The sequence below is a fragment of the Ischnura elegans genome (assembly GCF_921293095.1).
Source record: "Ischnura elegans chromosome 13 unlocalized genomic scaffold, ioIscEleg1.1 SUPER_13_unloc_1, whole genome shotgun sequence".
Taxonomy (NCBI): domain Eukaryota; kingdom Metazoa; phylum Arthropoda; class Insecta; order Odonata; family Coenagrionidae; genus Ischnura; species Ischnura elegans.
This window is the reverse complement of record NW_025791657.1, coordinates 17,610,498-17,626,819: the sequence shown is the minus strand read 5'-3', so window position 1 is coordinate 17,626,819 and position 16,322 is coordinate 17,610,498. Positions and strand designations below refer to the sequence as shown.

The 16,322-nt window shown below is 35.9% G+C and overlaps 1 protein-coding gene across 1 annotated transcript; it reads left to right on the top strand.

The window, feature by feature from the left end:
- The first annotated feature begins 14,007 nt into the window (after positions 1–14,007).
- LOC124172136 lies at positions 14,008–15,860 on the top strand. The gene is made up of 2 exons (XM_046551543.1): positions 14,008–14,040; positions 15,526–15,860. The coding sequence occupies exons 1-2, from the start codon at positions 14,010–14,012 to the stop codon at positions 15,858–15,860; spliced, it is 366 nt and encodes a 121-aa protein (XP_046407499.1). The 5' UTR covers positions 14,008–14,009.
- The last annotated feature ends 462 nt before the right edge of the window (positions 15,861–16,322 follow it).

The window sequence follows — 16,322 nt, the reverse complement described above, 5'->3', positions numbered from 1 at the left end:
GAGGCTTTGTGAATTAATTATTTAAAATTAATAATTGTTTGCTATGGACACATTTGGCATAATTTTCCAAACTGATGGGTCAACTTTGCTCACTGAGCAATTGAGCTCGCTGTCATCAAGGCACCGAACAGTTATATTTTTTGTGATCATACAAACACAGTTTTCACTTCTGTTGGTCACGAAACAGAAGGGGGTAAAGAATTGAGAGTATTACTGAGTTCTGTTGAATTTGGTACTCTGACAGAATGACCATGACACTATGATGCAGCTGCTAGCCAGATTCAGCTACATAACTCTAATTCCTTATGAGAGATTGACATTCACAGGACTAAGTTTGTTGCAGATTTGGATTTTGTGAATAGGAATTTATAGTGTAGGCTAGGGATTTGTCTGTCTTTACCATTTTTGAATGGGGTGTTGGATGTTTTCAATGCAAGTCGATTGCCAAAAGATCAATTTTTAGTGACGTGAACTGATTTTTATTTACTCTCACTGAATTTTCTACTGCTGTTGTTCATAGTCTTGAAACACTTCCACTTTTAATGAAATATTAAGAATTGCTTATTTTTATATTTTTATCATTTTTTTAAGTCAGTGCCCTTGGCCTTGTTCCCTTTTGGAAAAAAAATTTAATGATTGTCGAAGTTCAAAACTTAAAAAGCTATTTATTCCCACGATTTTCCCAGTAAAGTTTTTCCTCCTTCTTACAATGGCTATTATTAGATAATTTGAGAAGTAATAAGAATTTTACTGGCTGAATCTTTTTGGTTTATTATGTTAATCTGTTCTCTACAAAGAGGCCAGAATCGTTCAACAGGAATAATTTATTTTCTATGTACACTTTGTAATCCAAGCTTTGTTCCTGAACACTTTTTCTTCGTGTACCAATTGAGTAAAATGGGTATCCATCATTGACCATCTTTCCAATAGAGTGATCCACTAACATACAAGTGTTCTTCTGTTAAAGAAGATCAGATTAGCGACAATGAAGAAGGACATGTACACAATGACTCATCTTATCAGGTAGTAGTATTAATGAAATTTATATTGTACTGTATCACCATCATAAGTCAGCAAAACTAAAATTGGTTTCATACAACCCCCAAGTAATATCTAACGTCTGCTTATCTTTTCATGCAAATGGCCTTTTTTAATATCCTTAATAACCTGGCTCATGAAAAACATACAGAACTATTCTTTTCCCTTCTTCCTGTCCACCTCTCCTTTTTTCTGGCTATCGTATTTACAAGGCTATCACATCGTATTAGGTGGCCAAATAAGACAAGGTTATTAGAAGACTTCTCTTTTCTCCCACTCGTCTTTTTTACTTCCTTCTTTTGTTTTCATTTTTTTATCTTTATTAATGTTCTGAAGCAATGCATTACGAAAGCTTCCAATCTTGACTTTACTGCAGCTGTCAATTTTGAAACCTGGCCACCATTTTCTACTATCAAAATGTAGTATCAGATATACTGTTTCCTTATTTTGGTGTTGGTACTCTCAATTGTAGGAGAGTCTTCTTTTTTCTAGTGTTCTCTGTGCCTGTGCTTTTATACTGACTATTTCTTTCTCGCTTCATCATCACAGGTGACAAAGCTTCCTAAAGGATAACATATCAGTCTGCTTGTAAGAATAAAGATGTCCTTAAAAATGACATAGGGTATTGTAACCTTCATCAGTGGTGGAGTTTTACATTTAATTGTAGGAATTATCATTTGTTGTTTTAAATTTATCAAGAATTGAGTGCATTTACTCCTGAAACAATTCGTTACGCTTTTAAGTACAGTATAATTCTTTTGTGTAAATAAGTTGTGAAGGATTCCATGGAGGTCATTTCCGAGCAAACTAATGTTGTTGTGTGGAAATATCATAGAAACTTACTCAAGTCTCTGGATGTAAAAATACCTCAAGAGAACACCACATATCAATTTACGTGCAGAGAAAAAAACCTTCATATTTCCCCATTGAAGTTATGCAACTTTTGTCCTATTAGAAGTGAATCTAAAGATTTCTCTTTTTCATTAACTCAAAATGGCCTCCAGTTGTATCTCGTCTGAGTAGGTTTTTTGGTCAAAATCCTTGATGTCTCTAAACCAAATTATATACCAAAATAAACTAAATTTATTTCCTGCTATTGCCCCTTTTTATTTTCCATGAATGAATGTTATTACCTATGGGGTCTGGATTCTCATTCAAAGTGTTCCCATAAAATAAGTGTCTGTTATATGTAAGATGATATCTGGAGAATTACATCTGCAGGAACTGTTGCCCAGAGAATGATGAAGTGAATTTTTCAGGGATTTTGCAATGAAAATAAGAAGCATTAGGAGTATAGTTAAGTTGTAAATTTAATAAAAAGTATAAACATAATTCCTGACATTAATTACCTTGCCGGATAGTGTGAAGAATATATCCATTTGAAACTAACTTGTATTTTATTCGTGTGACTAATTCTGAAAAGCATTTATATTCTTCTGTATCTCAATCGCTAATGGTGATGACTAGGGATTATGTTGCAGCCCAATACCTTAACTGCTTCCCAAGGTGAAAAGGTGGAAGCTCAGAGTAGGGGAGATATTGTGGCGGACTTGGATGCGACGCCGATTGGGGCAAAGAAGGAACTATCTCCGGAGGAGAATGCCCAGGTATGTACAGAATCCTTGTAATGGAATGTAATTATTTGTTGAAGGAGATAAAAGGTAAAAATCAAAATGTTTGTCATTGTAAATCATAGGACATTCTGCTTTCTACACCGATTTAAAGGTAACCCATTTGATTCAAAGTAATTAATAACTCAAACAAGTTATCTAATTATAGGCAGTTTTTTTCCTTCTTATGTTTTGCTTTTGTGTAGTAGTTTTCTTGCCTTTTACATTACTATATAAAATCCTGGGACCGATAAACTTAACCTCATTAGCCCTCCAGTGGGGACGTGGGGCACCTTGGTGGTCCAAAGTGTTTCATGCGTGTGCTGTTATTCATATGATGGCACATAATACCTGTGATTTTCAGAAGCTATCCAATATTTAGGTGTGAAAAGTCTCACAAAGCTGCTTGCTAGCAACCGGCACATGCTTAGCGTTCAAGCTCTAGCATTACAAGTAAACAAGCTTAACTTTTTTTCCTCCGGTGAATTAGAAAGAGCTGTACTCCTGCAATGTACAAATGTGGATTCCCAGCGGTGCTGTCTATTGAAAGTACACCAACCCTTCTTCAGTATTCCTGTTCTCTTTGCTACTCGGATGCACGAGTATTTACAGGCAGTGTAACCCATTCAATTGAAACTTACAAAGAACTGAAACAAGTATTCTCATCTCAAAAGCAGCTGTTTATTCCTTTTTATGTTGTACATAAGTGTCGTAGTTTACTTGCCTTATATGTTAGTATGTTAAATCCTGGTATCATATCTCATGAAGATGTTTATTTTACGATATGAAATCCTAGGACTGATAAATGATAGCTCATTAAGAAAACCACGTCTCAGACTTCAATCAAACTTTTTAGTGTTGTAGTCATTCTGAAGCTGTCCACAAAACACCCCCATATGGGCTTATATAACCAATGGTTTTAAAATGAAGTGCAGTTAAACATTCACAGGTCTATTTTATATCCATAGAGGTAGGAGTGGTATCCCTGTGTTAATGGTGTTTGGCTACTACATGGAAGTCCTAGGTTCGACATTCGCATGCAGCGCTCATTTCTCATAATTTGTTTCCACTTATCATTGTGCAAAATTTTACAAATGCCTGCTGTTCATCTTTTTCTCCATTAATTTCACTGAAAAAATTAGTTTCATGTGTGGAAATATTTTTCTGAAATGAAGCAACATCAGATTTTATCCCATTTTTGCACACGGATGCCTAGTTTCAATAACGTTATTTTTGTTGTTTCCTCACCAAAGACACCTTTTGTTTATGGCATCGCATGAATAAAATGACATCAATTGCAGAGTTAACAAATCAAGATAATATTACAAGAAAGGCATAACGTATATCAAAGACCGCTCCCATGGTAAATGAAGTAGGAAAACATTTATTTTTTTAACCCCTTAATAGTGACTTGGAATTCTTGTTACACTACCAGTGACGTGCAGTCTGGGAGACCGCAATAGATCAAAAATTCATTAAATGTTGCAATGCCATTTTTATTGTTTTGTTTGATTTTTCTTTAGCCCTTTCGCACCGGACCTTGGTTCAGGGAAATTCTTCCTCAATACGAGTCTCTTGAAAGTTTTCTTTACTCCCTTGTAGGAAGCGTTTTCGCGTCAACTGAAGGCAGTGGTTCCCTCCCTAACCATTTTTGGACCCAACTCATAGGGTGCCGATCCCTTTCCTCGGCCTCTGTCCCAGACCCTAGAAGGATTAAAAGCCCCTTACTAGCACGAGTTCGTGGTCAACTGGCTAAAATGTAAATGCAAAATATATGAAAATATTTGTTGTTCGCACCGATTTTTTTGCATTCAAAATGAATTTTGTGTTTTTTTCTGAGCGTGCAGAAATTTTAAACGAAGTTCTAACATTGATTTAGATGGATTTAATTTATTTACTAGTTGTTCTATTACTCCATTGAAATTAATGTTAGAATTTTGTTTGAAATTTCAATGTGGTCAGCAAAAAAAGTTGAATTCATTTCTAGCATTGAATTTCAAAAGTAAGCAACAAATATTTTTTTGGAAAACACACTGCAAATAACAGTAGTTGACTGCGTGGAGAGGATAGGAAAGGGTCGACCTGAGCGGCCGAAGATGGGACTTGGCTCGTGCTAATGCGGATCGTGAGGGGCGACCGCGTCTGTGGGTCTATTGTGTCCGCGACGGTCACTTTTTTCGACCTGTGCCACAAAGGCGCGGCATTCGTTGGTTAGGGTAAGAACATTCAGGAGGCACTGGTGTGGCATTCGTTGTTTAGAGAAGAAAATCCTTCTGCACAGGTGAGGCATTCGGCGCGAAAGGGTTAAATGCTTAACTGTTGTAAAACTTACATTAAAATTTTTACATTCCCTATACAAACCAATTTGTTAGTAAAAATTGTTATTTGAAACAGGATCAAAAACTGATGCCAAAAACACTTGAGTTATAATTGTTATTATTATTTTGTGTCAATATTTTGCCAGATCTAAAAAAAAGCCTTAAATGTTAATGTTGGAAGGCTAAGTAGTGAGTAGCCATGAAGTTTATCCCACTTACTCCTTTTCTCAATGCCTTCTGCAGGCGATCAAAATTACAATTTTTCACAAAAGCACACACAGGCTTTTTTCATTGGAAAAATAAGAAAGAGGTTTTCCGTGTTTTTGTACGGTGGAAAAAGTCTACATATTGTCCGCTACTCTAACCTTTCAACTTCTTCTTATGGTAGATGGAGAATTTGCTCAATAATTTATCATACCGAACTGAGGAGTCTTACATTTGACATTCTATGTCAAATGTAAGACTCCTCTATATCCTTCCCATATGGAGTCTAATGTAGCTAAACCATTGATTTAATACTTATAAATTGTTTAATATCCCTCTTATCTTTCTCAGACTGCTGAAGCACAAAAGAGTTGACAAAGGAAATATTTAATATTCTGAAAAATACTGCCATTGGCAACCTCCCGTATGTGTATCTACAGTACATTTTGTCTAAAGTATCTGCACCACCTTAAGCTGCATTGTAAAATTCAATTACTACTGATTTTCCCTGGCTCTATGTCATGACTCACCCTGCAGTGCATAAATTAAACTAAGCAAACAGCCTTATATATTTTTGGACATTGGATATTACAGTCTTGTTCGCCGAGAATCCGCAAAATGAAGAGCCCATTGTGCATCCTTTGGATGATGCAAAATCACAAGATCTTTTTATTTTTTTGATCGTACCAATGTATTCAATTGTAAAATCTGCTCTTCAAAAATCTGAGACTAATAATTAAGAGGCCTTACCTAGTTATGTAATGTGATCCTTCGAACCAGGTTTCAGAGCAATGGTGTTATGGAAGGGTATACGGGTTTTGGCTCATTTGATGACCACATATAGCGATTTCTCTCGTAAAAATTGTTCATGCCTATGGAGATCTTTTCTACATCACTTCTGTCATGAAGAGTTGAGGATTTTCCAAGGATGTGGCAGTATCACTTCGACCAAAGGATCTGGAGATGAATGACCGCCTAGAAACATAAATGTTTAAAAATTAGGCAAAGTTAAAAGATAATATAAAAAAAGCAGTTGCAATCCCAGGTCGTATCAGATATAAATATGGAATGACAGTACTTCTACCATGAAAGATCCCCACAATTTGCTAATAGTGGCTTTACATGAGGTTATGTCACACCAAAAATGTGAGGCTTTCAGGTGCAAGAAAGTTGTCATCATGAGAGAGTGGGGACAAATTTTCGATCACAAATAACAAGAGCTTAATTAATCCTTTCAATTCTCAATATTATCACCATTTACTCTATTCTCATGACTTCCTTTTTGATTACAACTAATTTTATTTAATAAATCACTGCCCCCTTTCAGCAAAAAATATCCTGAACACATTACTGTTGTTACACTTTGGCTACAACTAAAACAATTTCTGAACTGCAATGGCAGCAAATCCACAAAAGTAAAAAAAGAACTTGGAAGAATGCCATGTCCCCTGTAAAAATGTGAATATTAGCATAGGAGGATCACCGTTAGTCCGCATAGATTATTGTACGCTATACAACGTCAATTAGTGCATGATATGAGCATGGATGCAAGCATAACTAATGCCAGGGCGCCATAAACCTTATCCCACCAGATAACAGAAGCTACCATTATAATTTCACTGTCATTAAGTCCTAAAACTATAGTAGGGTACACATTAACACTTTCACCATGATCATAAAAACGCTAATTCACTGCACAACTGTATCTTAATATAAATGAAATAATACAAGTTTTCCCTATCATTATAAGTAACTATTCGTGGTGGTGCGATATATTTCCTCTACTTTTCTGTACTCACACAAAATTCTTCACTAAATATCTAAAGCCATCCATTAATTGGAAAGCGAGCTACGAAATCAGTGAGGTTTTAAAATAGTAATTAAGTACAAGAGCACAATTAGTAAAAACTGATGGAACCATGCCTCCACGGCAATGTGGCATGATATTATTTCGGTATTATGTGAAAAACATGAACCATTGAATTCCCATGAAGATAAAAATAAAAAGTTCTCTAAATAAATGAGGAAGGCTAATATACTCTGGCTAAAATTCACTTCAGCCAGTTAAACAACCATAATCAATAAAAACACCACGTGGGAGAGTGTGAGATGGAATATAACTTATTCAAACGCATGAAGCAAAGGCAATGTAACTAAGCTTGAAAAAATAACCACGAGAAATTTAGTGAATAAATATCGCATGCTTTGCCATATCCACCTCTTTAAAACAAGAGAAAGGGCATGCATGGAAGAGTCAACAAGGCTGCCATTGCAGATACTGTAGTATTTCCGCCATCTATTTGCACCGCTTATTTATTCTTAGCGAATAACCCATATTTTCAATTAAAGAACGAGGTCACTGAGATCTAAAACCATGAAACAATTACCAAATCAACGGTATCAGTAGCCATAAAACTAACATAGGTAACCCACCGCATTTTAAGTACTTACCACTGCTGTAAAAAAGCTGTTATATTCAGCTCAGCCTTCCTTCCTGGTTTTCCTGTATCTTGTAGAATTATTAGACACAAAAAACCGCTATGCATGGACCATCTTCAAATTTAATAGCTTTTAGCAACATAAGACATATTCCAAGTGACGACTTTCACTGGTTCACCGTTGAAATGAATGAAACAGCAATGTTAATCTGTGTATATAGTAAGCACTCGTTCTTTCGTGCACACCCGCAAGCCATCAGCAAAGAGCCCTTCCACAACGGGACCCTCCCCTTACCCCCCTTTCTTCCCCTCCCCCTCTTCCCCAACCCACGGTACAGGACCACGTCCCTCCAAAGGAATCCTCCCACTCCCCTTTCGTCCCCTCATGTCTCATCGTCACGTGATTCGTGGTGTTACGGTATTGCTTTTTTGAAATACTAATTTTATATATTTAAATTATGGTTCAAAATTAATCTATGCTGAAAGATATAAATTTTTTTGCAAAGTAAATACTTAAAAGTTTTATATTATTTGCGCTTGAGTTAACTTTAACATGGATTACTCGACCCCAAACTGTAATACCCATAATAACTACCATTTGAGCGCAGTTTAGGTTCAAGTAGGGCGACTGCTATTGCAGTGAATAATTTCCAATCATCCTGCAGGCTTCAAAACATAAATTTCACAGAAAAATTATTATAAAAAACATAATTTTAAAAATTTCAATTTTGAAGAAGCACTTGAAACATTACTTCCAGCAAGACTGTAAAGATATTGTACAAACAAAACGAGATTTGTGTATGGCAATGTTTAGAGTCCAGCGAAAGAAAATATACTTTTATTGGTTACGGGGCTTTATTACTATTTCCTCAAAGAGTAGTCAGTTAAGATGGTGAAAAGTGCCCCCTGATGTTTCAAAAGATAAAAAAATATACACTTACAGTGCATCCAAAATTATTTGTTTCCCCAAAGTTTCAGGCCTTTACCATGGATGATAACCCCACAAAATTGAGACACAATTTTTAGTTTTCTATCTCCAGTTTTTATTTTTGTAAAATCATTCCCTTGATTTTAAAATTTAAATACAATTACATTCTACCATCCTGTTTTTCATAAGTTTTTGACCAAAAACTAAACTTTTGCATAACTTTGAAGTTTTCAAATTAAATTTTAAATTTTAGGAAACTATAGACATGCCGAAAAAATATATGTTGTTACCCCAACTGTAAAATATATTCCAAATTTTTTTTCAAATTTTCAAATTGGTGGAACATTGTCAAAAGCACGAATAACTGCTTTGCACCATTTGCATCTATGTAATCCAGGATGATATTTGATTTTATTGTTGAGAGCAACTATTGTTGATCAGTTTCTTGTATTATTAATTAAGAATAATAATTAACATAAAAAATGCCAATCACACTTAGATTAATCTTAATTATTGTTTATAACTATTCTGTTAAGCTTTATTTTCCTAAGAATGCGTGAAACTGACGGAAGTGGTGATAATTGGTATATAATCATTTCGAATACGCTTAAAGGGAAAATTATTGAGCTGGTTAGTATTAAAAACATTTGTTTAAAGTGCAAGAATCTGAGCCTGAAATTTTTCAAAATATCTGGGCACACTTTTCACAATCCTAGCCTACTCGACCCTTTGTATGGCAAGATATCATTGATTTTGGTCCACCTCCAAGCTTAGATCATTAAGTTAACTTTAACACCTTATCTCTTATACTCTGTCTAGGTGACATATGAGTATTTCTTCCACGCAATGGGTAGTGTCAAAAACTCTCCTCTCTTATCTTGCAGTCCTTGAAGAAATGCATTCCTAATCATAGACAAGTCTCCATTGGCCATGGATTTTTCTTGATTTGGCAAATGCCTTGTAATCTGATTGTCTTCTATAAGCACTATTCCAACTTTCTTTCAGCCTGCCTATAGGTTGCTTTCCTATTTCTTCTAAAACAACTCGCAACCGCATTGAGGACTGATTCTTTGGAAGAACCGATCATTTTACCAGAATTAAATATTTCCAACGATGAGTAATGCCCTTCCGCTGCAATTGAGTGCCAAAAGTACACCACATCCAAGGCTTGAGTGAGGCTGGATGAATTTGGGGAAAGAAAAACGAAGTGTATATAACAGAATTGAATTACATTGATTATGAGGTGTGATGTAAGATTGCCTCCAATTACCACCTTTTTCCCATCTTGTTGCTTAAGAATTAGAAGCAGGTAATTTTGGCCCAGTCCTTATAAATTTTAAATTTAAAAAATTGTGTGGAGAACTATAGTGCAAACTCGTCATACTCTGAAGAACAATAAAAGAGATAGTAAATTACTTGAGCCCACGGCACAGAGTAGATATATCCCTACTCTGTGCCCACGTGCTCAAGTGACCTTAGTTTTTGGATAATGTGTACGAGTTGTACTTAACAACATACTGTACAGTTGATGAGTTAGTTAGGGCATAAAAAGGCCTCAATTTCCTTCGGCAACAGACGTCATATGATATATATGCAATCATATCCAGTTTTAGGCTATTCCTGATGTATTTACAGATGAAAGTTTGCTGAGTGATATAAAAAACAATCGTATGTGTGAGTTAATTAACCAGTACTTCTGTCGATGGTGACTTTCCAAACCTCCTAGACTTGATCTATAGTCAACCTACTGCCTATAACTACCAGCAAAGCACTGAACTACATCGCTTTGCTGAAGTTGTGAGCTTGCAGAAAACCAAACCTCACATCATGTTTCAGATTTTGGGCTCAAATTGGCCCACAGAGCTCAAGTAGCCCGTGAGTAAATCACTGAACTTGTTAAATACTTTCAACACAGGTTTTTAAGTAGCCCATTTGATTCAAACTTGCCAACATTGTCCTTTACCTTCTACTGAAGTTCTTATGCTTTGTATCTATTTTCATATATCTTCTTATTTATATATCTGCTTATGCTCAAAGAATACTTCTTGGAACAGCTCATCTTCATTGCCCAAGTGCATGGGCGACTAACTCAACATGGTGAGGATGTACTCATGTGCTCTAATTACACAGCAGTGTACCACAAGAGACCCTTTCATATGGCCACAAAAGTAAAGAACCTTTTGCCGCTGAGCTTCATGTATACTCCTCCGAGATATGAGTTCAAGTTTAAAATGAAACGTCTTTGTGTGGTTTAAGTTACTTCAGTCTAAATGAGTTTTTTGAGGTGCATTATATCACAAGACAAGTTGATTGTGTCTTTTTGTCTTTGCATGCATGCATTGTGTTTGACTCATGTTTTACGAAGTAAAATTTTGGGACCTATAAATCATGTCTGGTAATGGCATTGAATTAAGTCAAGTGTAATCTATATATATAAAAGAAAGTCGAAAATCGTGTTAGTTAGAACACTTATAACTCGAGAACGGCTGCACCGATTTCAATGAGATTTGGTTCTTTGGATTCGTCACAGGCGGGGTTAACATATAGGCCATTAAAAAAGGATAATTTCACACAAAAAATTCATCTCTTTCCTATGGACATGCATTTTGGAGTTATAGTAACACAACAATTGATAAGTCGGTCAAAACTACAAATTAAATAATTAGTTTTGTTTTTACCACTTTAATAACTGAATTTAGTAACAATATTACATTTTAATTACTAAATATATTCAAAATATTAATTAAAATGAAATTACATTTTTAATATTTAATTCGAGCTGATTGTAAGCCCAGCCGTGGCCCAGATCGAGTTCACACTTCACTACCGTGTTTGTAAACAAATCTCCAAGCAATTGTTGACAAACGGTAATGTCAGTGTTCCTGTCGAGGAATCGAGTAGTTTGCTCATCAACAAAGAGTTCCAGAATATGATTGATCACCAAAAGAATCAAAGATGGTTGATTTAGTGAGCAAGAACGAAGATGTGGATGACTAAAACGAGGTAAATTCAAATAGTTCGTACTCTGCATGGATTCGAATCTTTTAAATGTGTAACAAACGAAGACGAAATCACCAACTATCTATCTGAATATTTTAAGTCCTTGGACGTACCTGGCTTACCAAGACACGATTTACAGAAAAATGTAGTCTCTGTGCTCATGATCTTTCGAAGCCTAAACCAACCATAACTATCCAACGGAAAGTGTTTGATCATTGAAAAAATTGGTGATGAATGTGATTCACGCAACTTTACTCAAAGGAAAATTCAAAGGTTAGGAAGTCCTCATTCCGTAGATTCCATGATCTCAACTCATATGCCCTTTTGAGCTAAAACGTATTCAATTTACAATTCGTGTTGCATTCGTGATAACGATTAAAAAATCGCATGGTCATTCTTTCAGTTTTTGTGTTGTTTGTGCTCATGTGCTAATGAAAACCCATGATTTTCTCATGGTCAATTTAGCGTGCTATGTTCACGAGTCGATAAACCATCCTCTGTATTTCATCCTTCGCTTCAAGTGCGTAGCTAGGATAGGGGGTTTTGGGCGCAGCTAATACCACGGGTCTGTAGGGTATAGAAAACTCGCTAAGGTAAGCGGGAAGTGTGGGGGCACTTCCCTCAGACATTTTTTGAGATAAATGGTTCAAAATAGGGGGTTTTGCGGCTGTGTGAATAGTTAAATATGTTTTGTTTGTTAGTCATCCGTCCCCCTAATATTAATAACAAAATCTTTCATAAAAAAATTCTCTAAGCTCTTGGGGGGGGGGGGTTTATCCGCCAAAACCTCCCCTCGCTGCGTCACTGCTTTGCTTCGCTATATTTATTTATCCGCTTCATCTTGCGCCTGATAACAAAACAAAAACTGTTGTTTCTCAAAAAGTGCTTGACGCAAGACATTAAACCCGAATGTGTAGGGCTCACCGTGGTGCGTTTACGCATGCAGTACGTTTACGCAGTGCATTTTTTCCAAACAGAGATACTAAAACTGGCGCGCCTTAAGTCATTTAATGCGAATGCTGCTTCATAGGGGCTTTTCTTGCACGATTTTGAGCATCAGTCAAGCGTCGGTCTGGGGTCGTGTCAACCTGCCCCCTGAATGGGCCAAGTGTATGCAACAGACTTGGACCTAAAAACATTTTTTTACAGCTAATAACGCAAATAGCCAACAACTGAATGCGTATAATTTTTATTTCATGAACTGCTTTATTAAACCACAATGCCCAAAATTTCTTAAGCTAAAACGTAAGAAAATTTGTTGAAAAAATCCGCGTAAACGTGCTCCGATTCACCCTATGTAGATTCAATAAAGAAAATGTCTTTCTGACAAGCAATTTTGGTACTCATTTACGTAGTTTTATTTAATTTGTACCCTTATTTTATTATAATAAATTAAACATGATTAAAAACGATACAGCCGCTCCTGATTTATAAATGGTGTAAGTAAACTGTAAGTTCATTGATTGTTAGGCGGTACGAAGTTCGCCGGGTCAGCTAGTATTAATATAAATAATAGTAATGGCTGAAACTTGGTGAAATCCTTAATTGTGGGAGTTGAAGAAAGAAAACTTGGCTATTTCTTTATAGTGATTTATTGTGATGAAATATGGTTTCATTACAGTGGAAAATCATCAAGGTGAGGAATAAACCTAAATTTGGTGTGAAAAACTCATGTGAACTTGCAAGCCATCTCTCACATCAAGTGTTAGTTGCGTATTAGTTTCATTCGACATAGTGAATCTGCAGAGCATGTCAAGAAAATAAGTAGCGCATTTAGTGGAAATCACCCTCCTCTAGTCAGATACACCCTGTCCAGTGATAAGTGAACTTCGTGAACTCCCGAATTGGTGCAGAAATCAAAAGTTTTTTCTTCATTGGCAAGCATTACAAACAATTAGATTAGCTATGGGGTCACCGATGTCCCTCATCCTAGCAGAAATTTATAGTAATAATTTTGAAAAACTTCAGTTCTCTATTATACGTCATTACTAAGAAAAGCAGAAAATGGTATCGATGTGTAGACAGTGTGTTATCTGAGTGATGAGGAATGTCATGACAGCTAATGCCGTTTCTGAGAGTGCTCAAATCACAGGATAAATGCATTCAATTTAGTATGGAGGTTGAGAAAGAAGGCATGCTATGGAATGTTATGGATGTAGACCACAGACTCAATTGGATTACGTGTCCACTGCTGGTTATGATTTTTATCGTTTATAAGGATGGTAAATCAGATTTCCTTACATTTGCTGTCCTTATCAGATGATCATTGAGAATACATTTTTTATCATAATAATTACCAATTTACTTCTTGTTAACATGGAAAATATAAGCTATTATATGAGTTTATATGGTTTAAGAATTAGTTATATTTAATCACCTGCAAGGATGTTTCCAATTCCCTTTCCATTAATATTTTGGTGATTACTTTCAGTTTAATTCCGTGGAGAATGGAGAGCTGATTCAGCATCAGGCAATGGCCATGGAGTCTATGACGGAGTCATTGGGTAAGTGCTCCTAAGTGCTTGAAAATGACTCTTCACAGAAGAGACTTCTAACTAATTTTGACCAGGCAAATGTCCCAAAACTGAATCTCAGAATTCAATCAGCTTTTGCTATCCTTGCATGAAATTTTTTCATACTTTTATTCTACTTTCTATTGTACAAAAGCCTGTTATTCGTCAATATTTCTATAAATTTCACTGAAATTTTTATTTTTATATTTAGCTCGATCCCCTGTCCTCGAGGTGATGACTGGGCATCTTAACCGCTTGACTAACGCTCACCCTTTGCAGGGTGGCTCTTATACATTATTACATTTGACCTGTAAATGTTTAACTGGATTTGTAGTTTAAAATATTGGTTATACATGTAACTCTGTATGGGGGGTGATTCGAGGACAACTCGCAATGGACTATAACAACATAATTTGATTGAATTCTTTGACCAGGTTTTTGGACACTCCACTTGGGAAGGATGTAGCATGTGAATTTGTCATCCTTCTATACTGTCTTTGGTTTATTTTAAAAGTTCTGCAGGATAATTTAATCAGTTTGGCTATTTGCTAGTAAAATTTTCTTTATTTTTCAGTGAAATAAAGCAATATTTGGAGTCAATTGCATTTCTAGGGAAACTCCTCCATACTTAACCAAACAATATTGCCTTTAAGATTGGCTAATAGATAATAATTAAAACTTGTGAAGAATGCAAAGCATGAGATTCCAACTCCCACGTCATTTGTGTGGTATCGATAAACAAAGTTAACATGGAGCTTGTTGAAATGAGGATAAAAGGTTTGGTTCAATTTTGAAATAATGGGAAAATTTGGCATTGATACATACCCCATCCAATTCTCTTTTTTGTGCTCATGGAAACTGTGCTTTATTAGGTCAAACACATATGCGTGGAGGAAGTGGAATATGGGAAAAAATAATTTGGCTAAAAATAGGCAAAACTCAATTTCAATGCCATGTGTGCAGAAGTTCTAGTTCTGGAGAGTAATGACAGTAAGCGACCAGCCCATGCTTATTTATTCTTGTTAGCTAAGATTTCATGGATATTGTTTCATCGAAATTTTTAATTGTGGTACAATGAAGTACAGGGCATTACTCTCATTGAGGGTGAATATGAGAAGTTGAATAATTGGTATGTAATTTTACATATAACTACTAGGTAATATTTTTCATCAGAATGCTCTAGTACCATATTCCGTAAAACTGTGCACTGGCGTGTTTTCTGGTGTAGGTATTTTAAGGTTAGTGCGTAATACCTTACTGAACTTCTTTTAGCAGCAGCAGTGTGCATTTGTGAAGAAATGTATGGAAACTACCATAAAAATTAATTGCCACATTTGTTATGTGTATGACAACTAACCAAAAGATCGGTTGAAGTTGCAACTTTCATATCTGTGTAACGAGTATTATAAATTAGGTCAACGAATCATAGATTATATTTCTGACTTCACTAACTTTAAATGTGAAATTCTTTTCTAGATCTCCCAGCTCCTGAAAGAGCCTCAGCTTTGTTTGGATTTCTTGAACCAAAAATTAGATCCTCACTTTCAAGGAAAGGATTGAAGGTGATGGATGAAGACATTGAAAAATGTGTTGCCCTGCTTACTGATAAGAGAACTTTGTGCTCAATTCCTGATGATGGACAGTTTCATTCAAAATGCAGGGGTGTGTCTAAAATCAAAGTAGATAGAGCAGAAATGACTGTTGCTGAGGAAACAAGTGGTTGTGATAACCCAGACACCACAAAGGTTTTCAAGGTCACTGGCAGTAAAAAGAGTGGCCCCAAGGCAGTCACACGAGAAAAAAAGACATAAAAACTAGCATGATCAAAAATCCAGGTAAGCGTGCAAGATCAAAGAACAATTCCTATCATTGCTTCAACTGTGGGGATGCATTCAATGCCAAACATGATCTCATCGAGCACCTGAAGATTCATTTTGGTTCTGGCAATTTGGATATGGATGCTACTTTGACAATCGGAAAAGATTTCTCAAGGCAAGGGGTGAGACAAAAAGGAAATGGGCTTCTTAAGGTAAACTTTGGAGTAACAAAGGAGAAGAAAAAATTGAGGGAAGTGAGGAAAAGCTTCATTGTGGATGGGAAATCATTGACAGATAGTCCACAAAAACCAAAGAGACCTTATTCCTGCAATGAATGTAAAAAGTCATTCTCTTGGAAGAGTCACCTTATCAGTCACATTCGGACGCATACGAAGGAGAAAACTTATTCCTGCGGTGAATGTGAAAAGTCTTTCACTAACAAGAGTGACGTTGTCC